The sequence below is a fragment of the Microchirus variegatus genome (assembly GCF_963457635.1).
Source record: "Microchirus variegatus genome assembly, chromosome: 14".
Classification (NCBI taxonomy): Eukaryota; Metazoa; Chordata; class Actinopteri; order Pleuronectiformes; family Soleidae; genus Microchirus; species Microchirus variegatus.
In genome coordinates, this window is record NC_139815.1 from 20,131,323 (window position 1) to 20,155,451 (window position 24,129).

A 24,129-nucleotide genomic window follows, 5' to 3' on the forward strand; every position below is an offset into this window, starting at 1 on the left:
CAAAAAGTCATAGTATAACATGTCGTCCAAAATTTGACCAAAAGGTCATACTATAGCATGTCGTCAAAATTTGACCAAAAAGTCATAGTATAGCATGTCGTCCAAAATTTGACCAAAAAGTCATAGTAAAGCATGTCGTCCAAAATCTGACCAAAAAGTCATACTATAGCATGTCGTCCAAAATTTGACCAAAAAGTCATAGTATAGCATGTCGTCCAAAATTTGACCAAAAAGTCATACTATAGCATGTCCTCCAAAATTTGACCAAAAAGTCATAGTATAGTATGTCGTCCAAAATTTGACCAAAAAGTCATACTATAGTACGTCGTCCAAAATTTGACCAAAAAGTCATACTATAGCATGTCGTCCAAAATTTGACCAAAAAGTCATAGTATAGCATGTCGTCCAAAATTTGACCAAAAAGTCATACTATAGCATGTCGTCCAAAATTTGACCAAAAAGTCATTGTATAGCATGTCGTCCAAAATTTGACCAAAAAGTCATACTATAGCATGTCGTCCGAAATTTGACGAAACAGTCATACTAAAGCATGTCGTACAAAATTTGACCAAAAAGTCATACTAAAGTATGTCGTACAAAATTTGACCAAAAAGTCATACTATAGCATGTCTTCCAAAACTTGACCAAAAAGTCATACTATGAAATGTCGTCCAAAATTTGACCAAAAAGTCATAGTATAGCATGTCGTCCAAAATTTGACCAAAAAGTCATAGTATAGCATGTCGTCCAAAATTTGACCAAAAAGTCATACTATAGCATGTCGTCCAAAATTTGACCAAAAAGTCATAGTATAGTATGTCGTCCAAAATTTGACCAAAAAGTCATACTATAGTACGTCGTCCAAAATTTGACCAAAAAGTCATACTATAGCATGTCGTCCAAAATTTGACCAAAAAGTCATAGTATAGCATGTCGTCCAAAATTTGACCAAAAAGTCATACTATAGCATGTCGTCCGAAATTTGACCAAAAAGTCATACTATAGTACGTCGTCCAAAATTTGACCAAAAAGTCATAGTATAGCATGTCGTCCAAAATTTGACCAAAAAGTCATAGTATAGCATGTCGTCCAAAATTTGACCAAAAAGTCATAGTATAGCATGTCGTCCAAAATTTGACCAAAAAGTCATACTATAGCATGTCTTCCAAAACTTGACCAAAAAGTCATGCTATGAAATGTCGTCCAAAATTTGACCAAAAAGTCATACTATAGCATGTCGTCCAAAATTTGACCAAAAAGTCATACTATAGTACGTCGTCCAAAATTTGACCAAAAAGTCATAGTATAGCATGTCGTCCAAAATATGACCAAAAAGTCATAGTATAGCATGTCGTCCAAAATTTGACCAAAAAGTCATACTATAGCATGTCGTCCAAAATTTGACCAAAAAGTCATAGTATAGCATGTCGTCCAAAATTTGACCAAAAAGTCATACTATAGCATGTCTTCCAAAACTTGACCAAAAAGTCATGCTATGAAATGTCGTCCAAAATTTGACCAAAAAGTCATACTATAGCATGTCGTCCAAAATTTGACCAAAAAGTCATAGTATAGCATGTCGTCCAAAATTTGACCAAAAAGTCATACTATAGCATGTCCTCCAAAATTTGACCAAAAAGTCATAGTATAGTATGTCGTCCAAAATTTGACCAAAAAGTCATACTATAGTACGTCGTCCAAAATTTGACCAAAAAGTCATACTATAGCATGTCGTCCAAAATGTGACCAAAAAGTCATAGTATAGCATGTCGTCCAAAATTTGACCAAAAAGTCATACTATAGCATGTCGTCCAAAATTTGACCAAAAAGTCATTGTATAGCATGTCGTCCAAAATTTGACCAAAAAGTCATACTATAGCATGTCGTCCGAAATTTGACGAAACAGTCATACTAAAGCATGTCGTACAAAATTTGACCAAAAAGTCATACTAAAGTATGTCGTACAAAATTTGACCAAAAAGGCATACTATAGCATGTCTTCCAAAACTTGACCAAAAAGTCATACTATGAAATGTCGTCCAAAATTTGACCAAAAAGTCATAGTATAGCATGTCGTCCAAAATTTGACCAAAAAGTCATACTAAAGTATGTCGTACAAAATTTGACCAAAAAGGCATACTATAGCATGTCTTCCAAAACTTGACCAAAAAGTCATACTATGAAATGTCGTCCAAAATTTGACCAAAAAGTCATAGTATAGCATGTCGTCCAAAATTTGACCAAAAAGTCATACTATAGCATGTCGTCCAAAATTTGACCAAAAAGTCATAGTATAGTATGTCGTCCAAAATTTGACCAAAAAGTCATACTATAGTACGTCGTCCAAAATTTGACCAAAAAGTCATACTATAGCATGTCGTCCAAAATTTGACCAAAAAGTCATAGTATAGCATGTCGTCCAAAATTTGACCAAAAAGTCATACTATAGCATGTCGTCCGAAATTTGACCAAAAAGTCATACTATAGTACGTCGTCCAAAATTTGACCAAAAAGTCATAGTATAGCATGTCGTCCAAAATTTGACCAAAAAGTCATAGTATAGCATGTCGTCCAAAATTTGACCAAAAAGTCATAGTATAGCATGTCGTCCAAAATTTGACCAAAAAGTCATACTATAGCATGTCTTCCAAAACTTGACCAAAAAGTCATGCTTTGAAATGTCGTCCAAAATTTGACCAAAAAGTCATACTATAGCATGTCGTCCAAAATTTGACCAAAAAGTCATAGTATAGCATGTCGTCCAAAATTTGACCAAAAAGTCATACTATAGCATTTCCTCCAAAATTTGACCAAAAAGTCATAGTATAGTATGTCGTCCAAAATTTGACCAAAAAGTCATACTATAGCATGTCGTCCAAAATTTGACCAAAAAGTCATACTATAGCATGTCGTCCAAAATGTGACCAAAAAGTCATACTATAGCATGTCATCCAAAATTTGACCAAAAAGTCATACTATAGCATGTCGTCCAAAATTTGACCAAAAAGTCATTGTATAGCATGTCGTCCAAAATTTGACCAAAAAGTCATACTATAGCATGTCGTCCGAAATTTGACGAAACAGTCATACTAAAGCATGTCGTACAAAATTTGACCAAAAAGTCATACTAAAGTATGTCGTACAAAATTTGACCAAAAAGTCATACTAAAGCATGTCTTCCAAAACTTGACCAAAAAGTCATACTATGAAATGTCGTCCAAAATTTGACCAAAAAGTCATAGTATAGCATGTCGTCCAAAATTTGACCAAAAAGTCATAGTATAGCATGTCGTCCAAAATTTGACCAAAAAGTCATACTAAAGCATGTCGTCCAAAATTTGACCAAAAAGTCATAGTATAGTATGTCGTCCAAAATTTGACCAAAAAGTCATACTATAGCACGTCGTCCAAAATTTGACCAAAAAGTCATACTATAGCATGTCGTCCAAAATTTGACCAAAAAGTCATAGTATAGCATGTCGTCCAAAATTTGACCAAAAAGTCATACTATAGCATGTCGTCCGAAATTTGACCAAAAAGTCATACTATAGCATGTCGTACAAAATTTGACCAAAAAGTCATACTAAAGTATGTCGTACAAAATTTGACCAAAAAGTCATAGTATAGCATGTCGAACAAAATTTTACCAAAAAGTCATACTATAGCATGTCGTCCAAAATTTGACCAAAAAGTCATAGTATAGCATGTCGTCCAAAATTTGACCAAAAAGTCATACTATAGCATGTCGTCCAAAATTTGACCAAAAAGTCATAGTATAGCATGTCGTCCAAAATTTGACCAAAAAGTCATACTATAGCATGTCGTCCAAAATTTGACCAAAAAGTCATACTATAGCATGTCGTCCAAAATTTGACCAAAAATTCATACCATAGCATGTCTTACAAAATTTGAGCAAAAAGTCATACTAAAGTATGTCGTCCAAAATTTGACCAAAAAGTCATAGTATAGCATGTCGTCCAAAATTTGACAAAAAGGTCATACTAAAGTACGTCGTCCAAAATTTGACCAAAAAGTCATAGTATAGCATGTCGTCCAAAATTTGACCAAAAGGTCATACTATAGCATGTCGTCAAAATTTGACCAAAAAGTCATACTATAGCATGTCGTCCAAAATTTGACCAAAAAGTCATAGTATAGCATGTCGTCCAAAATTTGACCAAAAAGTCATAGTATAGCATGTCGTCCAAAATTTGACCAAAAAGTCATACTATAGCATGTCTTCCAAAATTTGACCAAAAAGTCATACTATAGCATGTCGTCCAAAATTTGACCAAAAAGTCATTGTATAGCATGTCGTCCAAAATTTGACCAAAAAGTCATACTATAGCATGTCGTCCGAAATTTGACGAAACAGTCATACTAAAGCATGTCGTACAAAATTTGACCAAAAAGTCATACTAAAGTATGTCGTACAAAATTTGACCAAAAAGTCATACTAAAGCATGTCTTCCAAAACTTGACCAAAAAGTCATACTATGAAATGTCGTCCAAAATTTGACCAAAAAGTCATAGTATAGCATGTCGTCCAAAATTTGACCAAAAAGTCATAGTATAGCATGTCGTCCAAAATTTGACCAAAAAGTCATACTAAAGCATGTCGTCCAAAATTTGACCAAAAAGTCATAGTATAGTATGTCGTCCAAAATTTGACCAAAAAGTCATACTATAGCACGTCGTCCAAAATTTGACCAAAAAGTCATACTATAGCATGTCGTCCAAAATTTGACCAAAAAGTCATAGTATAGCATGTCGTCCAAAATTTGACCAAAAAGTCATACTATAGCATGTCGTCCAAAATTTGACCAAAAAGTCATACTATAGCATGTCGTCCAAAATTTGACCAAAAAGTCATACTATAGCATGTCGTCCAAAATTTGACCAAAAAGTCATACTATAGCATGTCGTCCAAAATTTTACCAAAAAGTCATACTATAGCATGTCGTCCAAAATTTGACCAAAAAGTCATAGTATAGCATGTCGTCCAAAATTTGACGAAAAAGTCATACTAAAGTATGTCGTCCAAAATTTGACCAAAAAGTCATAGTATAGCATGTCGTACAAAATTTGACCAAAAAGTCATAGTATAGCATGTCGTCCAAAATTTGACGAAACAGTCATACTTAAGTATGTCGTACAAAATTTGACCAAAAAGTCATAGTATAGCATGTTGTACAAAATTTGACCAAAAAGTCATAGTATAGTATGTCGTCCAAAATTTGACCAAAAAGTCATACTATAGCATGTCATCCAAAATTTGACCAAAAAGTCATAGTATAGCATGTCGTCTAAAATTTTACGAAAAAGTCATACTAAAGTATGTCGTACAAAATTTGACCAAAAAGTCATAGTATAGCATGTCGTCCAAAATTTGACCGAAAAGTCATAGTATAGCATGTCGTCCAAAATTTGACCAAAAAGTCATAGTATAGCATGTCGTCCAAAATTTGACCGAAAAGTCATACAATAGCATGTCGTCCAAAATTTGACCAAAAAGTCATAGTATAGCATGTCGTCCAAAATTTGACCGAAAAGTCATAGTATAGCATGTCGTCCAAAATTTGACCAAAAAGTCATAGTATAGCATGTCGTCCAAAATTTGACCAAAAAGTCATACTATAGCATGTCGTCCAAAATTTGACCAAAAAGTCATACTATAGCATGTCGTCCAAAATTTGACCAAAAAGTCATACTATAGCATGTCGTCCAAAATTTGACCCAAAAGTCATACTATAGCATGTCGTCCAAAATTTGACCAAAAAGTCATAGTATAGCATGTCGTCCAAAATTTGACCAAAAAGTCATAGTATAGCATGTTGTAAATTAGTTAAGCATTAATAAATACACATGAATACTTGCTGAGTAAAACATGTATAACTGTTTATAAACTACATACTAATGAGTGTTCATGTGTTATAAAATTTATAAAGCATGAATACTCAATGATGTATTCAATATTTATCAAAGCTTAACTGACGCTTCATTGTGTGTACTTATTATAAAGTGTTACCCATGATTTTTTCTGTCATCTGGAGTGATAACTTTTACACCCTCCTTATTCCTCAGAAGTGACACCCTGGCGTGCAGAGGCACCGAGGAGCGCAGTTTCCACAGCAGCATGCCACGTCTCGACCACCCGCTCTCCACGCACAGCAGCCTGCACCAGATAGACAGCAACTCGAGGCGCAGCAGCCAGCGAGATGTCTCAGAGGCTCCGCCTCCCGTCATCACGCACGGAACCACGGCGAGCAACAGTCGCGTGGAAGAGAACGACGGCACCAGTGCCTGAGAGAAGCTGCAAAACTTTGAAAATGGAATAATTGTCAGCATACGCTGCCCTGATGCTTTTGCCCTCGGAGCAAATGCACTGAAGCGTGTCAGAGTTTTCCCTTCATGAAAAGTGGCTGCTTGTCATTTGTAAACAGACATGTTTACACAGCAGGAGGCGGAGCCGACGTGAATAAATCCACTTTGGCTGCACCTGTGTGACTTTCTCCTGAGGGAAAGTTTTGGTAAAGTGACAGGATGTGGAAACGGGATGTGACAGGTGGACTCGCATCCTGGATTTGGAGGATTGAACCCCATCCCAACAACATTTTACAAAGGATTATTGCATCATCTTGCAGAACTTCCTGTTAAATATGTGAACATTGCAGTGCATTGCTTTTATAACTTAAATCTTAAATGTTTTTTTCTCCTCACCTCTGTTCCACTTATTCCAAAATGTCTGCGGCTCTTGATAAATAATCTTAATCTCTGTTTGGGTTAACACAGACGAGGGCTGCAATTAATTGATTGTTATCAGTTTCAGTTTATGTGTCATTAAGTATCTTAATGACAAAAAGTGTGGGTCGGAAAACTTTTATTCACACTGAAGAAACTGAAAAACACTCAGATTAACAGATTAACTGATAATTAAAATAGTTGACAGTTAATTTAGTCGTCAATTACTAACAGCCCTATCAAGCAGTTTGGTGAGATATTTTTATACTGTGAAAATCAACTGCTGTTTCGCAGTCGGTGTGTATGTGTATGTGCAGGTGTGTGTGTGTGTGTGTGCGCGCATGTAAGAAATAAGACACAAAACAAGTGGTTTTATATGTTCTAAACTTTAATTGTGACCTTTTTCATGACGTAACAGGGTTGTTTTATATAGAATATGGACATATTTATGCGCAACACAACAAACTGGTGTCCGAACGTCTGCCTCAAATTGCTTCACAATCGTTTCAAGGTACAACAAACCTGACGACCAGGTCGCCACACGTCACTGTGCTCACAGTCTCACAGCTGTATAAACCATAGTTTCATTTTAAAAAGCTTTTATTCTGAAATCTGTTGACATGCGTGTGTGTGTGTGTGCTTTTCACAATGATCAGGCTTCACATGTTTCTCACTTTTATTTTACAGGAAGTGTGTCATATTACTGTCTCTCTACTGTTTGTGTGTTTTTGTTCCACGATCCCTCAAGTTCCAGTTTACTACCTCACGTCTACCTTCAGCCTTCTCTGGACCCACTCACTCATGTTTCTCCATAGTTGTGAGGACACTTTTCTTAGCCCCTTTTACTTAAAGCTCAGAAACTGGACACCACACTCAGGCTAAAACAACGTCATTTCTGACATTTCTGACTTTAGTATGTTTGAATATACGTACGGTAAACCCACCCTAACGCCACAACTACACATCATTTCCCTTTAATTTAAACACTAAAACTTAACCCTCAGAGAACTCTTTTTAAAGTTATCAGGAGCAGCCAAAATATTCCTTTTCTTGCCACAGCAACAGCTTTAAACCAAAGTTTGTTCTTACAACAGAAAGACGTGCATACACACACAAACACAAATGTATGGGTATTCTTTTTTAGATTCAGATTTATTATGGGTTCTGTCTTTTTCCTTCATCGACATCCACACACATTTCTCTCTTTCTTGAATTGTGAAGACATAATTAGGCAATTTCAATAAAGTATTTCTGATCACTTAACCACCACGACTAAATGCTTAACCACTAGTCCTAACCTAAACTGTTCTATTTCTTTCCTAAAACCAAGACTCAACAAGCTCTTTAAGTGGTAAAAAAAAAAAAAAAAAAAGTCTTCACAATGGTTTCCACACAAGCACACAGGACATCTATGTTTCTGTGTTCTACCTCTTCAGTTCAAACATGTGACTCCTCTCTCTCCTCCTGTCTGCCTCATGGTTCATCTTCATCTAACTGTTCTTAACGTGAGCTTGTAAAGACCAACTGCCTCCCGTGAATCTGCCGTACAAACACCTTCTGTCCTCTGCCTGCTCCTCCTGCTCGTGTGTCCACACTCGTCTTTTTTGGACCTAAACAAAGTGTCTGTGCCGCTGTTGACTTCTTCAGACTTTAACTCTCAAGCTTTTACATCTTTACGAGAGATGATACTAATTTTTCTTTTTTTCTTTTTTAACTGAACATGTCAATCGAGCTGACATGACTTGATGTTGTCATAATTGTGCAGTACGTTTCTTCTGAATTCTGAAACTTGAGTTGTACTTTGGCTTTTAATTTATTCGCATTTTGGGACTGTGATGACCTGTTTCACACGCAGTCTAATAAACATTTTATAGACTTTCATTGATCTGTGTATTCTGTATTCTGAAGGGTGAGATGCTAAGACAAAATGAATATTGTCCGCTTTAAATACATTTTTCTTTCCTTTAAAGCGAAGGACTGTAAGTCTGGAAGAGCTCTCTGTCTCCAAAAACACTTGATATTTGTCATTGTAGTGGAACTGTAGATTACATATATTATTAGTGACAGACACGCAGGCTGATTATTCCATGTGGTCTGAATGAAATGATCCAAGTCTAGGTACAGATACAAAACTTGCAAATATCAGTAACATAACCAGCGATGGAATGGAAAACAATGTAGAATGTGAAACGTCTACAATGTTTTATCTAAATATGTTATACTGACTATATATATATATCTATATGTAAGCAGGTGTGGCACTGACAGGACTGTATCCAATTTTGTGGTAAAAAAAAAAGAAAAGATTAAGAGTATATTCTCAGCACAGTGATGTGCCACTGTCGTCATCCTGCGGTTCACAATTCACATCTGAAGTCTCTGGAGTGCTGTAGACGATCAGGACCAGATTCCCGACCGTTCCCGTTTCCGGCGGACGATGGCGGCGACGTCTTGTTTGAGCGCGCAGACGCTCTGCTCCAGCTGCTCGGAGAAATCCCTCAGCAGACGACTCTGCTCGTCTGTGAACAGTCTCAGGCCCAGCAGGTCAGACTCCTCCTGGAGCACAGACACAAGGAAACACACACACAGCATTAGCATTAGCATGCTACTATTTTGCGGCAAACTTGGCAAACCTGTTTTCAAAGGTAACCTAGCGAGGCTACAATTAGCATTAGTCTAGGGCTAACATAATACAAACACTGTGCAACCTAATTAGGCACAACGCAATTTTTTACTTAGCATTTGCGTAGCTAGCTGTTATGACCAGCTAGCGGCTCATCAGCAGCAGCTGCGCTGTCTGGAGCAGGGAGGTGGGAGTGAAGAGGCAGGGCCAACTTGGCGAACCTGTTTCCAAAGGTAAGCTGGCAAGGCTAAAATTAACATTAGTGTAAGGCTAACATAATACAAACACTCTGCATTCTCATTAGGCACAACGCAAATGTTTTCATTTTCGATTAGCATTAACGTAGCTAGCGGTGTGGCTAGCTATGGTAATGCTAATCGAAAATGAAAACATTTGCGTTCTAAAGAAAACATTTACATATATTATATGTAAATGTTTTCTGTCCATTAAACACTGGGGAGCGAAGTCTGTAAATAGCAAACATGAAATAATACTCTAATAATACTACTAAAAACATATAAATACTAAACTATACATGAAAGTTTCATCAAACACTCTTGTGCAACATGTTTAATGTTCCCTGGTTTTTCCAGTCAAGGAGAAAAGAAAATCACATGTAAAATGTTATATAATGAGTTATAATGAGTAACTTCACTGTAATCTCACTAAGATTATCAAGATTTTTGTATTAACAAACACACACACACACACAGGTGTACATACACTGGGCCTGTGTCTGCGCAGGCGCTGCAGCTGAGCTCTGACTGAGGTCATACTGTGGTAGAAAACCTTGAGAGCGCGGGCAAATTCTGCGTCGCAGCTGGGACGCAGCGAGCGGCCACGCCCACCATCACCACCTGAAACAACAGCGTGAAGAGATTTGATTGACTTTTAATTCATGAATTAAAACACAAGACACATTAAACGCTCACTGGCTGCTTTTTCAGGTTACACATGTCAGGTCACAATCAGGTGGTGTGTACTGATTACTGACCCAACTGCAAACACATGTTGCCAAGAGCCAATGAAAAAGAGCAGGTTCAGCAGTGTTCAAACATTCACACACACATTAATATAGCACACATACCATTCCTGGCTGTATTGAGTTGTTCTCTCAGACTGTGATTTTCCTTCCTCAGTGAAGCATTAACACTCTTTAGTTCGTCCACGTCCTGTTGAAGAGCTCGCACTGCACAGCTGAGCTCTGGAGAATTTACAGCCTACAGTAACACACAAACACACACACACACACACACACTGGTTTGACATCTATAGTATATTATTATTTATTACATAAACAGGCCAGAGTGAGACTCACTGCGCCGTTTGTTGGGTCTGCGTCATCGATGATGAACACGCCCTCTGTGGTCATCCTCACTCTCTCCAGAGATGATGACAAGTCTGTGCAACCATCTGAGACACACACACACACACACACACACACACACACACAAAATGTTGGTCCAAAAGACAAAAAAATGTTGGTCCAAAATTTGACAAAAAAAAACATTGGTCCAAAATTTGACAAAAATAAATTGGTCCAAAATTTGACAAAAAAAAATTTGGTCCAAAATTTGACAAAAAAAAAAATTGGTCCAAAATTTGACAAAAAAAAATTGGTCCAAAATTTAACAAAAAAAAAATTGGTCAAAAATTGGACCAAAAACATTTTGATCCAAAATTTGACAAAAAAAAAGAAAATGACTTTGGTAGAAGTTGAAGTCACTTTTTCAAACGTAATTTTCTGATATAAAATGTACTTAAGTTTTACAAGTAAAAGTATTAAAACAGTGAGGAGTAAGCCATAGTAGCTCAGTGGTAGGGCAAGCTGTCCTTTAACTGGAAGGTTGTGGGTTAAATTCCTGGCTCTGGTAGTCTATGTGTCATTGAGCAAGAATTTTTGCGCGTGTGAATGACAAAATTATAGTGTAAAGCAGCTCATCAAGACTAGAAAAGCTCTTTATAAATACAGACCATTACCAACTCTTCTTCTTCTGATTTGAATGTAGTGGAGCAAAAGTTGCTCGAAAAATAAATAACAAAGTAAAGTACAGATATGTGAATTTTGTACTTAAGTACAGTAAAAAAAAAAGTATTTGTGCTTTGTTACATTACAACACTGTTTCTACATTTAAATGACTTAAACATGGCAATAACGTGAAAGGAAATGAAAGAAAGTGGGATGCAGGATGAACATAGTGATTATGCCTTGGTCATTTCTCTGTCCGTACCTTGAAGACCCCACAGCTCCAGCACCACAGCGCTGCTCTGCAGGTAGTCGAGCAGACGCTGGGACGTACTGATCGACGCAAAGTGAACTCTGTGATCCAGCAGAGGGTTGACGTTGTGCCACACAGCTGGAGTGTAGAGAGGCTGGCTACAGTCAAACAAGCTGAAACTACGACAAGAGACAAGAGAGAAGGGTGAGGAGGACGCAGGAGAACAAAATATCTCATATTCATAAAGTATCTAGAATGTTTCCCACTTAACAAAATAGTAAAATTACAATGATGTCCTATTTAAATGTTATATTGTTATATAGTATTGCTTTACCCGATCTGAACCCCTCTGTTTCGGGCCTCTCTGATCCAGCGCAGACCACAACACTGTTCCAGGACAAGCTGAAAGTCCAGTCGCCGTCCCAGTAACTCAGACGGGTCGATCAGAATGTCGTCCTCACCAAGTGGGCTGGAATTTTTGATTTATTAAAGGGATAGGTTCAGGTTTTTTGAGGAATGGTTGTATGAGGTGGCAGTATGTCATACAACCACACTTTAAAAAAACCTAAACTATCCCTTTAATGTGTGTGTACAGTGTGTGTGTGTGCGTGTGTCATACAGTCCAGTAGAGTTGCAGGGAACCAGCTGAGCTTGAAGAATGGCCTCCTCTGTGCCCTCTGACCCCAGCACCTGCACAGACACAGTCATCACACAGTACAGTACAGTGATTCATTCACCTGGATCAATACATTCATTCAATAATCAACAATATGACTGTATTTCAAAGAAGTTAAAGACCCAACTTAAATCATTACTTTACATCAACTTTTTACAACTTCATCTCAAGTTTAGAGCTAAGACTTGAATTGTTAAGTTAAGGTTCGGCAATTTGGCATTTATTCTATTTCTCGTATCACTTAGTTGTGAGGGTTAAGGTTATGCATTATGTCAATGAGGGTCCTCACTATCGATGAAGCGCTAACCTGTGTGTGTGTGTGTGTGTGTGTGTGTGTGTTCTTGTACTTGCGGCATACTGAGGACCAGTGAGGGTTTTTAACCAACAAAGTGAGGACATTTTGGCTGGTTTTCACTTTGTTTTCATTGAAATCACTTCCTTAGGTTGCTATAACATGCTATACTCAGTTTGTGAAAAAAAAAATCACATTTGGACAACATAGTATAGTGTGACGTTTTTGTCAAATTTTGGACCAATTTTTTTGTCAAATTTTGGACCAAATTTTTTTCTCAAATTTTGGACCAAATTGTTTTGTCAAATTTTGGACCAAATTTTTTTTGTCAAATTTTGGACCAAATTCTTTTTGTCAAATTTTGGACGACCAAACATTTTTGGTCAAAATTTTTTTTTTTAATTTTGGACGACATAGTATAGTATGACGTTTTTGTCAAATTTTGGACCAAAGTTTTTTTGACAAAGATTTTTTCAAATTTTGGTTGACATAGTATAGTGTGACGTTTTTGTCAAATTTTGGACCAAAAATTTTTGGTCAAATTTTTTTTTTACATTTTTGTCGACATAGTATAGTATTACGTTTTTGTAAAATTTTTGACCAAAAATTTAAAAAAATCGAAAAAGTTTTCCAGCCCTTTTTGCTCTGGGGCTCCACCTGCAGACATTTTATGGTACTGCAACCATCAGTTCTATATATATGTCATTCATGAAGTAGATATTTGTAATTGTGTTGATTTATAAAGTGGAAATTCTGGTCCTCACTTTGTCAGCAACCCAGTCCTCAGTATGCAGCAAGTACAAGAATGTGTGTGTGTGTGTGTGTGTGTGTGTGTGTGTGGTTTTACCTCCAGTTGCTCCTCCAGTGGGATGCGGAAGGCTAAAGACTGTAGCCACAGGTGAGCGGTACCAAGGAGCAGAGGCTCCAATGGATCCCAGAACGGGTCTTTATCTCTGGGTAATGCAGCTGACGTCAGCCCCTCCACTGTCTGACAGCGTCAATCATTTACATGTAAAAAAAAAAAGATGTTGTTCTCTTCAGTCTGTAGAATAAGAGGTGTAAATATATCAAGACAATAATGAATCTGAAATGATATTTTGACACACATTTTGGCTTTAAAGGTACATTATGTAATAAATCTAAAGCAACTGGCAGTAAAATCCTCCTAATATGTCACAGAGGCTCAGGAATAATGTTCATATAACAAACTGAACTCACCAACAACAACAGTACAGCCAACATTTTTGCTTTAAAAAAAGTCTTTTGCTGACTGCAAATCATGTTTATGTTTTGAAATCACGTATTGGCATGTGGCGCCACCTACCGCCGTCTACCAATCATTGCAGTCAGTAGAGTCTCAGCTGCAACAACGTAAATACTTCACACAGTCAAAGTGATTATGTTTGCACAATGCAAACACATTCAGATTTACACTCGTTTTCAGAATATCTACTCAGTTTACTTACACTGGTTTCTCTCTGCTCAGCCTGATGTTGCTGGTAAACGTCTTCCATCAGAAACTTACGGTTCACAAACTTGGCCTTGGACCATATCCACACCTGTGGATTTGGTCAAACACTGAACTCCAATAACAAACCTAAACTGAATTTGGATTCATAAAAAGGCAAAAAGGGAGCTGTGGAGGCCGACCTGTTTTTTCCCAACTGAGGTGACTCTGACCACTATTTCCTTCTCCAGATCGTGGCCTTTTGAATCGGACAGCGCCAAATTCTTGATCTCCAACTTAAACTCCACCCCCTACAAATACGGCAGGCAAAAAAGAGCACGTTATGTATTTAATCAATAAGTAAATGTAAATAAAAGTAAATCATCTTCCACAAATTTCATGAAAACCAGAGAAAATACTACAATCAATAAATTCAATATACCAGCTTTGGGAGAATCTGAGCAGTTAATCTGTCATTCCAAGTGAACATCAACACCAAATTTGAGAGGATCATCACAAGATGGATTATATATGTACTGGGTTAGGTTTAGTAAGTATATAAATGAATTTATGTTGCATCTGTGTGTATTGTGTTACCTTGTTCAGCTCCTGGCTCATCTGATTGGCTTCGGCCACCATTGGCATCAGTTTAATGTAGTCGTAGAAAACAGCCAGGAGACTGGGCTCAGTGTGACTGCAGCCCGTGCTGGACTCACCTGAACACATGAAGACACATGTACATTTTTACAAGCCTTCCCCAAAATGAGTTCACACAATGCTGACTCTCTGTATTTCTCAATATAGCTGAGAGTTGATATTCATGAGGGGACACCGGGACGAGGGAGGGATATTCTAACGTCAGCAAACGAGAAGGAATTAGTCAAAAGATGACATCGTTGAAAGCAGCTTTAACTTTAATTCCTTCAAAAAGAAAATAATCCTTTACTTCAGGTCATTGATCCTCCCCCTACCCACCCAGGTGGATGCCTTCAGCAGCCGCCACCTCAGACTGAAAATAGTCATAGTCATAGCGACTCCACTCGTCTCCGCCCCTGTCCGAGGGGAAACCGATGAACAGGTAGGTGCAGTTAGATCCTAGAATGAGACGATCCTGAAGAGAGAGTGACAGAGAATGTGTGTAAACATCGCTCTGTCACATCAGTACAGTTTGTGCTTGTGTTGAGACTCACCAGGTGCTGCAGCTCAGCTGTCTGGGAAACGGCATGTCCATTGACAATGACCCTTGACCCCTGGTGTGGGGTCAGCGTGACGCGGCGCTGTTCATTTCTGAAAACAGCATGACGCTCCTGGATCCTACACACAAACACACACACACGTGTGAGAGAACACGTTAAAGCAGCTGTGGGCTGGGATTGTTCAGTCTCCTCCTCAGGTTGATAAATATGAACGATTATGGGATGTAGGCTCTCTGTCCTGATCCCCTCTCCTGAGCACGGATAGAGACACACACTAGAGCTGCAACTAACGATTATTTTCATAATTGATTAATTGATTAATTAAGGTCCATATAATGTCAGAAAATGGAAAAAAAACACAAAAAACATTGATCAGTGTTTGTCAAACCTGGAGATGACTATGTTCTCGAATGTCTTGTTTTGTCCACAAACCAAAAATGATTCAGTTTTAATGATTTCTTTGTTATGTGGAGCAAAGAAACGAAGAAAACATTCACATTTTTAGAAGCTGAAACGATCAGAAATCTTGTTTTAATCTTGAAAAAAAGCTTCAAGCCGATTCGTCGATTATCAAAATAGTTGACAATTCATTTAGAAAACTCACCCTAGGCCCTTGATAGTGATGGATCTTGGCGAGGAGTCACACAGTCCGATGTCCCATTCACCTGAAATGCAACACAGTAATAATTCAATTCTATTTGATTTGATTTGTACAGCGCCAAATCATAACATACGTTATCTCAAGGCACTGTACATATAGACAACATCATGGAGAGCAGAGAAACCCAACAATTCAGACAATGAGCAAACACGAGGCATAAGTGGAGAGAAAAAACAAACTCCCTTTTAACTGAAGAAGAAATCTCTGACAGAAGCAGACTCAAAGGTGTGCAGCAACATACAACAACTGTGTCAAGTTCTGAGTTTATACATAATAATATAATATACATAATAGGATGATAATAATGGTGATGACATCTTTTAAAATCATAATAATAATAGTAGTAGATTCGAAACTGGAGCTGGATCCTGCAACCTGCAAGATGCGGACAGAGAGAGAGAGAGCGAGGAAAGGAAGGTCCTGCTTTGGATCGTACTGACGATGACACTGAACTGCTACAAGAAAAAGATGATGTCAAAGATTCAGACTCACCCTCCTGGATGAAAAGCTTGACCACACCTGACAGCTGAGCGTCCTCGTTAATGTTGAGGATGTAGGGATGCATCTGCATCATCCTCCTCTCCTGACAGAGAAAGATTGTTTTTCATTTCAAATCTTCCCCCGAATGCATTTATGTTGTTCTGTGTTTTACAAACTACAAACCCTGCACATGCCTGTTCCTTCCATTTCCAATGTGTGCACTTGTGTGACTGTGTGTGTGTGTGTGTAAAGGGTTTGTTTGCACCTGTGTGATGTTAGCGTACTGCTGCTCCCAGTCCCGCAGCGCCTCCTGCAGGTGTTGTTCCCACAGAGTCTGAATGGCTCTGATCTGGAGTTCATTGTTGGTCAGCAGCTGACGGAGCTCTTCTACACACACACACACACACACGCACAGAAGTGCTGAGTCCTGTATGATTCTGAGATTCTGGACACCAATAATCTGCACTTATTCTGAATAAGATGTTCATATTATATCATTCATGTTCCATGTTAACATTGTATAAAGTACCTAAATGGATACTTGAGTAAAAGTACAAGTATCTTACCAGAAAATTACTTTGCTTTAAATAATATTGCTAAAAGTTTTAAAGTATATGACATTTACTGCTATCTAAATACAGACCATTACCAACTCTTCTTCTTCTGATTTTATTTGGTAGTAACGAGTAACAAAGATAGTTGTTGAAATGTAGTGGAGTGAAAGTAAAAGTTGCTAGAAATATGAATAACAAAGTAAAGTTACATTACAACACTGCTGCTGTGGGACATTCTGATTACATAATGTGATTAAAAATCTGATTACTCCACATGCTTTAATCTGTGTAATGTTTGTTATTATTCTGACCCTATTCAGGTTAAGGTATTATTTATTCTGAGTGAGACATTAATCAGATTAGAGAATGATGTTGACATGCAACTGTTTTAGAGAATAATCCAGTTATGACTTCAAGCCTTTTCTGTGACGGATGTTATAATCCGATTAAGATGTATACACTGTATGTGCTTTATTCTGACACTGACTTATTCTGTGACCTGGTTTAGATTAAAGATGGGTTAGGCAGAATCACTTGAGGGTCTATATCTCTATATATTAACATGCTTTATTAAATTTAGCCAAGGCTGGATTATCAACCTTTTCTCTGAAGAGACAATTGGAGGAGTCTTCTCACTCAGCAGCTGTACTTAAAGGTGCATTATGTAATAAATCTAAAGGAACTGGTCATAAAATCCTCCTAATATGTCACAGAGACTCAGGAATAATGTTCATATAACAAAATGAACTCACCAACAACAACAACAGTACAGACAAAATACTTGCATTAAAAAAAATATTTTGCAGACTGCAAATCATGTTTATGTTTTGAAATCATGTTTTGGCATGTGGCGTCTACCAATCATTGCAGTCAGTAGGGTCTCAGCTGCCGAGCAACCACGGGTTGCCAGTTACAGGAAACGAAACCTAAAAGACCTCGGTATTTTGAATTTGAATGTAGTAACTGTTTTTGGCCACATTCTTGCATATGGCACCTTTAATAAAATAATATTATCACATAATAATATTTTGTAATAAGGCAGTGACACATTCAGACTATTATTATTATTAAACTTTACTGGTCTCGTCGTTGGCTCTTCGTCCCTCCTGACCCAGGCGACTCAGCCGTTGCAGCAGTCTGGCGTTCTCAGCCTTCAGCTCTTTGACCAGACGCTCAGTGGGGCTCTCGTTCACCACCGGTCGGTTCTGGATACGCTTTGCCCTGAAGAAGTGGAGAGAGATAAGAGATGGCAAGGTTTGAGGTGTGCTGAGAAGTAATCGGTGGAAGTAGAAAGTCATTGCAGTCTTGTTGTAGCTACCTCTCAGCATAACGCAGCGTTGAAAGCGACTCCTCGTAGCAGATGTCTGCAGGGCTCAGCGTGGCGATCTCGGACAAATCATTAATTTTAAAATTAAAATCAAGATAAACCTGCAGAGGAGTTAGATCTCTGATAAAAGGATGGTGTTATGTTAGGAACTGGTCATGCTTTCCTCATGCTAAGGTCTGTGTGAAATTTCTAGGGCTGAGTGATTCTTTTGACATGAAATTGCGACTGCAATGATTCTCGATATGAGAGTGAATTTTTACATAATTATTCTCATTTTCACTTGAGTAACATATTTGAAATGATTACGGTGTATTATTTGTGCTTATTAAAAATAATCAGGATTTTTTATTTTATTATCAGGATGACACGTAATCTAAAATGGTCATTTATCACACATTTTGGCTTCAAGAAAATGAAAATTGGAGTAGGCCTGTAGACTGTACACACATGCGTAGACTTCCTGTAACACCACACTTTCCTGTCACGCTGCTCTTGTATTGGTCAAGAGGCAACGAAGAAGACAGATGTTATTTGTGGAATAATAGAACTAATAATAGTATTTTTTATTTTACTACTAATAAAGAAAACCTTGAGCATGTCACACACACACATGTGGAAATGTAAAGTGTCTCTCCACAGACACGTTAAGCCCTGAGCATCCACACTATCTGTTACCATGACAGTGCGACTGTTGCCTCCCAGTGCAGACTGCAGCAGCTTTGTGAGAACAGAGTCTCTGTAAGGAATATGGATGACCTTCCTCCCGACTGCCACATCAGCCAGAGCACTGAGGAGGAGGGAGATGAGATGAGAGAGAGAGCATGTAAAACACAAATAACCCTGAATGGAACCTTTGAAGCATTTAAACACCAGGTCTGACTGAACCTAATGACGTTCCCCAGCGTGGTGAGGCTCAGGTTGATGGCTGTGCCCTCTTTGAGTCGATCGGCCTCAGAGCCACACGACCTCTGACGCTCGCTGCCGGCCAGGTCCACGAGATTAACGTTGGACTGTTTGGTGATGTTCTCTTTGGAAAAGATCTGAAAAACGAGTGAAGACACTGAGTGCAGAAATATGGAGGAATACCAGTGGAATAAAAAATGACTTACAATGTTTTTGAGGGTGTCTCTTGACTTAAAGGGAAGCCAACTGAAATGTACCTGTTTGAGCTGTAGAATGATCAGCATGTGCGAGCGACTGCTGTTGGCGTTCATGTGAGTGGCAGCTGTGGTTCGAGTCCTGGTTCCTTGTTCCATCAACTGCTCCACCTGCACAAACATTTATAACATGTCTGTCTTTGAATAGTGTGCTATGACGACTCTTATTGATTAATGTAGCCATGTTGAGGAAAACATGGATTTTTTTTCCTTTGTAAGAATGAATGAAAAGTCAAAATAAATGATGAAAAACATCTCTTTTTGGAGGATATTTAGGTTCAAACATGAATATAGAAATATAGCTGTACTCTTAACACCTAAGTCTCAAATGTGCTTTTGTCCAGAATAATTTTCAATATCTGGCAGTTATTTACAATTTACTGTAATGTTAATACAGTGCATTTACTGTTTAAAATGAAAACAAAAGGGTTTATTTAGAAAAAAACATTGTAGTTTTGTTGTATTGTAGTAGTAGATGAACACCAGACTTTCTCTCCACACAACAAAAGTCCATTTTGTAGCTAAAATTTCACAATCACATTTTCAAAGTGTGTGTCCTGTAACATGGGACTTCAACAACCACAAGAGCCTTTACCAGCCTCAAAGAGCTTTAGCCTTAGTGCTCACATGGCACGGATCTGTGCCAGAGGTGAACCCATAATTAGTAAATTGCAGTGGGAATGATATCTTCAGGCTTTACAAAATGGGTTTTTTCGTCTTCTCATGTGTTGCTGAGTCAAAATTCAAGTATCAAGTATTGATAATTGTGCAGAAATCACAAAATAGACCGTTTTTCTTCAATTTTTGTTCATTAAAAACGAGCCAAGCCAACTTTGAAATGTGACTCATTTCCAAATTTCACAATTTCAATCGGACTTTAATTTTTTTTTAGTATTTTTGCTCTGGTGTCCTTATAGAGTTGATGGAAATGGGACCAAAAATCATGTCATCCGTTTGTCTATACAGTATGTTGTGCTGAAAAAAAAGAGGATATAAGACACCCTTTATTGCACATTCTTATAGCCTCTGTATATACAGTACGTGTTAACATAGTAATGGAAACAAAAAGCAGCCTAAACACTCTGTGTTCTAAGGGTTAATGATGACTGGGCTGTAGAAGGAGGCACAAATCTTACTTAACGTCTTCAGCAAAAGTAAATTCAATCAAAAATACAGAAACCAATCACAGCTACAGCTCAGTTTATCCCCGTCTCTACCTGTTGAGCGCTGTCACACGGGACTGTACGCAGACCCTCCACATAGAAACCTCTTTGCTGCTCCTCGCGGATTCGGAGCCCGCCTGAAGTACGAGACCCCTGGGACAGCAGGTCGATCACCTGGACCATGGACCACGGACGGAGGGGGGGGGGAAAAAACACTTGACCTCTGCAATCATGTCGTCTGCAGAGAACTACAGGACAAAAAAAGATGCTGAATTTAAAAGACGGATGAATGGACTAAAGTCTTACCTGTTCATTATAGATTTCCATCATACTGAAAAACACCTGTGTGGTCATCAAGAACAAAGACGTTTGCAGAGAATTTTACATTTGCCAACCAAAGATAACACTGTGATGATGACACTCAAGGAAAACAGCATGAAGCAGCTTTTAGACCTGACACTGTCTGCTGTCCTGGTTTCCTCGAATGGCCTCAAAGAGTCGCTCACAGAGTTTGGGGACGAGGCCTTTGTTCGGGCCATAGCCCACCATCGAGTAACTCTTCCCAGAGCCAGTCTGTCCATACGCCAACAGAGTAGCATTATAACCCTGGAGTTATAATATTAGGGATTATTGTAAGAAGAAGCACAGAATAAAATCTCACATGATGATGTAGTTACCTGTAGGGCATTTTCAAGTATTCCTTCTCCCAGGTCCTGGAAAACACTGTCCTGCAAATTGAAAACATTTAAAGAGCTGATAAACGTTCGTAGTGATTATATATATTTATAAATAAAGACAATACAATTATTGTTATGTTGCGTCTTGTTGGATCTGACCTGGTCAGCGTAGCGTCCGTCGGCCTCCTCGGGCACAAACAGGCCGCTGCGGTCCTGAAAGAAGCCGCTGTAGGACCAGTAGGCGAAGTCGAAGCAGAAGGAGCGGCGGTTCTGAGGGTCACGTGGGTCCTGGATGGTGATGGAGCTGGAAACCATGGAGACGACACAGCGGCTGCCAGCATCTTTCTCCCTCTGGAGGTGGCAAAGAAGATTACGGCTGTGGAAGGAGCTCAATTCTCATAAGCACATTCAACATGGAGCTCAAAGAATACATGAGGATGGAAGGAAGGAAGGAAGGAAGGAAGGAAGGAAGGAAGGAAGGAAGGAAGGAAGGAAGGACGGAAGGGTCAGTGAGGCGCTGTATGTAAGCAACAATAACTACTTGTAATGCCTAATGATTTCTATAGAATATATAACTATATATACATAAGGTATGAAAAGAGCTGAATTCTTGCTTATTCTACAAATATCTCTGAAAAAACACAGACTATATGAATTATAATGATTAAAATGTTTTAAATTAAATATTAAATTAAATATTATAATTATTATATTTTTCAGATGGAACATATTATTATGAAGATCATAGACTTCTGCAAGAAAATTGTAAAGCAATAATTATGGCCACATCTGCATTGTGTTTACTCTTTACAGTAAAAAGTAAGTGACTGTTTACATGGGTGACAATACTCTATACCAACAAACTATAACCAGATTCAGACTGTGGTCTAAAATAAACAGTTCCATATAAATAGCATTTTCTGATTACTTTAACCTAAATTTACAATAATAAAAAAAACCATTTAACCTTTATTTAACCAGGAAAATCCCATTGAGATTAAGAACCTATTTTTCAATTGAGTCCGAGCCAAGACAGGCAGCAGCAAACACAAAACACTCCACAGTCACACATTTACACAGTTAAAACACAAGCAGAAGACATGTAAAAAGATCAACTTTTACAAGCACATCATGAAAAACAAGTGCATGTTGTGGAGTCGGACTCTCAATTTGAATTTTAAAGCTATATATGTATACATGTATGTATGTATGTATATATATGTATATACTGCACATACATATGTATATATATATACATATATGCTAGAAAACACAGCAGGCAGGTCAGAAAGTAAAAACAATGAAAGGATAACAAGTTCCAGTATAAATGAAATGGTAGATATTTTAGTAAATGTCTGAACACTGACCTTGTTAAAGGGTCGGACTCTGGCCGCCACTCTGACACAGTCTTTGTTGATCATGTCCGACGTCCTTGGCCTCATTGTGTGCAGACAGATGACTGACGCGACGCCGTCTGTGAGATCAGAAAACCTCACAAAGGACAAGGAAACGACTCCAAACAACTGGCTCCAGTTACATTCACACACAGACACGTTTAGGACTGTGTGGTCCACAGTGTACATACAGAGCAAGTCTGCAAGGAAATAACTCGAAATAAAGCAAAACATTTAGTGTTATTATTGCCAAAAATCAAATATCACATTTATTTTAAGTACTGGTCGTTAGAGATCAATATAGAATGCAGTAAATTAATAGTTAATGGAGCGAAGTAATGGAGATGGCTTCACTTTCACCAACTCCAACATAGTAAATTATTGAGTGCACACAAGTTAGCAGGGAAACAAGAGTCGGATGTCTAAAGGACAGTTGCACACAAACATCCCGCATTTACCTCAACATTTCTGCAACTTCACCTTCAATAAAAACATCATGCCAATGAGTAACTGATAAGAAACTACTTTTTCAAACTGGAAGGTGATTGACTTTGATCTCAGTGGTTTGTGCAGAATAATTAAGAGAAAAGATTGAGGCAAGAACTCGAGTTATTGCAGTGTTTGTTTGCTTCCAGTGAGCAACGCTTGACCAAGGGCATGAATATTTAATCTTATATTAAAGAGGCCAAAAACATTTACTTTTAAATCTGTGGATGTTGAAATCTTAACAAAGGTGCGTTCAAATGTGAAGGGTAGAGTGAAAAATTCAGTTACATTTATAGGTTTTCCCTCACCTCACACGTCCCTTCCAGGTCTTGATGAAGAACATATGTAGCCTTCAGTTAGCATCACATCTCTAAATAAATATGCAGTATATACACAAAAGGCTCATTTTGGGGTAATGAAAAACAACAATTCATACAATCAGGGGAAAGAAAAGTGAATTACACATTCAACTGAGGTCGACTCCTGTGAAAAGGGTTTATAGATTTCCAACTTTAAGTATAAAACCACAATTAAAGCTGCAGTCGGTGAAAAACCTTAAACCTTAAACCTTACCTTACCTTAAATCAGGGTTAAATCACTCTATATTCTGACAGCGATCACTGATTCGGAGAGTAACGCTCAGTGTTGCGGGACAAAATAGTCGGACATTAAATCTTGGAGAAACTTTTCCACTCTCCCCACAAAGCTTTATCCAATCAGGACCCAGAGCTCCATATAGAGGCGGTCCTTCCTGCTCATTAGGGCCTTGGTGGGTAAATAACAATAAACCTTCAACAAATGAAGTGATGTAAAGAGGAATATTAACAGCAATGGACAGGAAGTTGGCTAAAACATGAAGTCACATCATATCTTGTCAGCCTAGAGGAAGGTTTATGCTGGTAAAAAGGAAAAACAAATCTATCGAGCTCCAAATTTGAACCAAATTTGAAGAAATCCATATTGTGCCGACAGACTAAACAACAGTTCCTCTTTGATCCCAAGTGAATGTTTGCGCCAAATTTGGAGAAATTCCCTC

General features: G+C 38.1%; 2 protein-coding genes across 2 annotated transcripts in view; one reads left to right on the top strand and one right to left on the bottom strand.

The window, feature by feature from the left end:
• The window catches only part of LOC310936999 (frizzled-3-like), a gene marked incomplete at its 3' end in the record, with an annotated part of 40,741 nt that extends 34,434 nt beyond the window's left edge, over window positions 1–6,307 (top strand). Inside the window, exon 10 of the mRNA XM_083901179.1 lies at window positions 6,085–6,307. Within this exon, the coding sequence (XP_083757305.1) occupies window positions 6,085–6,307 (223 nt within the window). The remainder of the gene's footprint in view (window positions 1–6,084) is intronic.
• A 2,831-nt stretch (window positions 6,308–9,138) lies between these two features.
• kif28 (kinesin family member 28) lies at window positions 9,139–22,655 on the bottom strand (the record flags this gene model as incomplete). Its single annotated transcript, XM_083900470.1, has 27 exons — window positions 9,139–9,297; window positions 10,088–10,221; window positions 10,452–10,584; window positions 10,683–10,777; window positions 11,596–11,762; window positions 11,918–12,052; window positions 12,203–12,273; window positions 13,399–13,539; window positions 14,018–14,110; window positions 14,202–14,309; window positions 14,596–14,714; window positions 14,974–15,109; window positions 15,189–15,312; window positions 15,799–15,859; window positions 16,348–16,438; window positions 16,601–16,722; window positions 17,968–18,110; window positions 18,208–18,275; window positions 18,892–19,003; window positions 19,102–19,256; window positions 19,377–19,484; window positions 20,591–20,710; window positions 20,843–20,878; window positions 20,990–21,142; window positions 21,214–21,264; window positions 21,373–21,564; window positions 22,581–22,655. The coding sequence occupies 27 exons, from the start codon at window positions 22,653–22,655 to the stop codon at window positions 9,139–9,141; spliced, it is 3,102 nt and encodes a 1,033-aa protein (XP_083756596.1).
• Window positions 22,656–24,129: the final 1,474 nt, after the last annotated feature.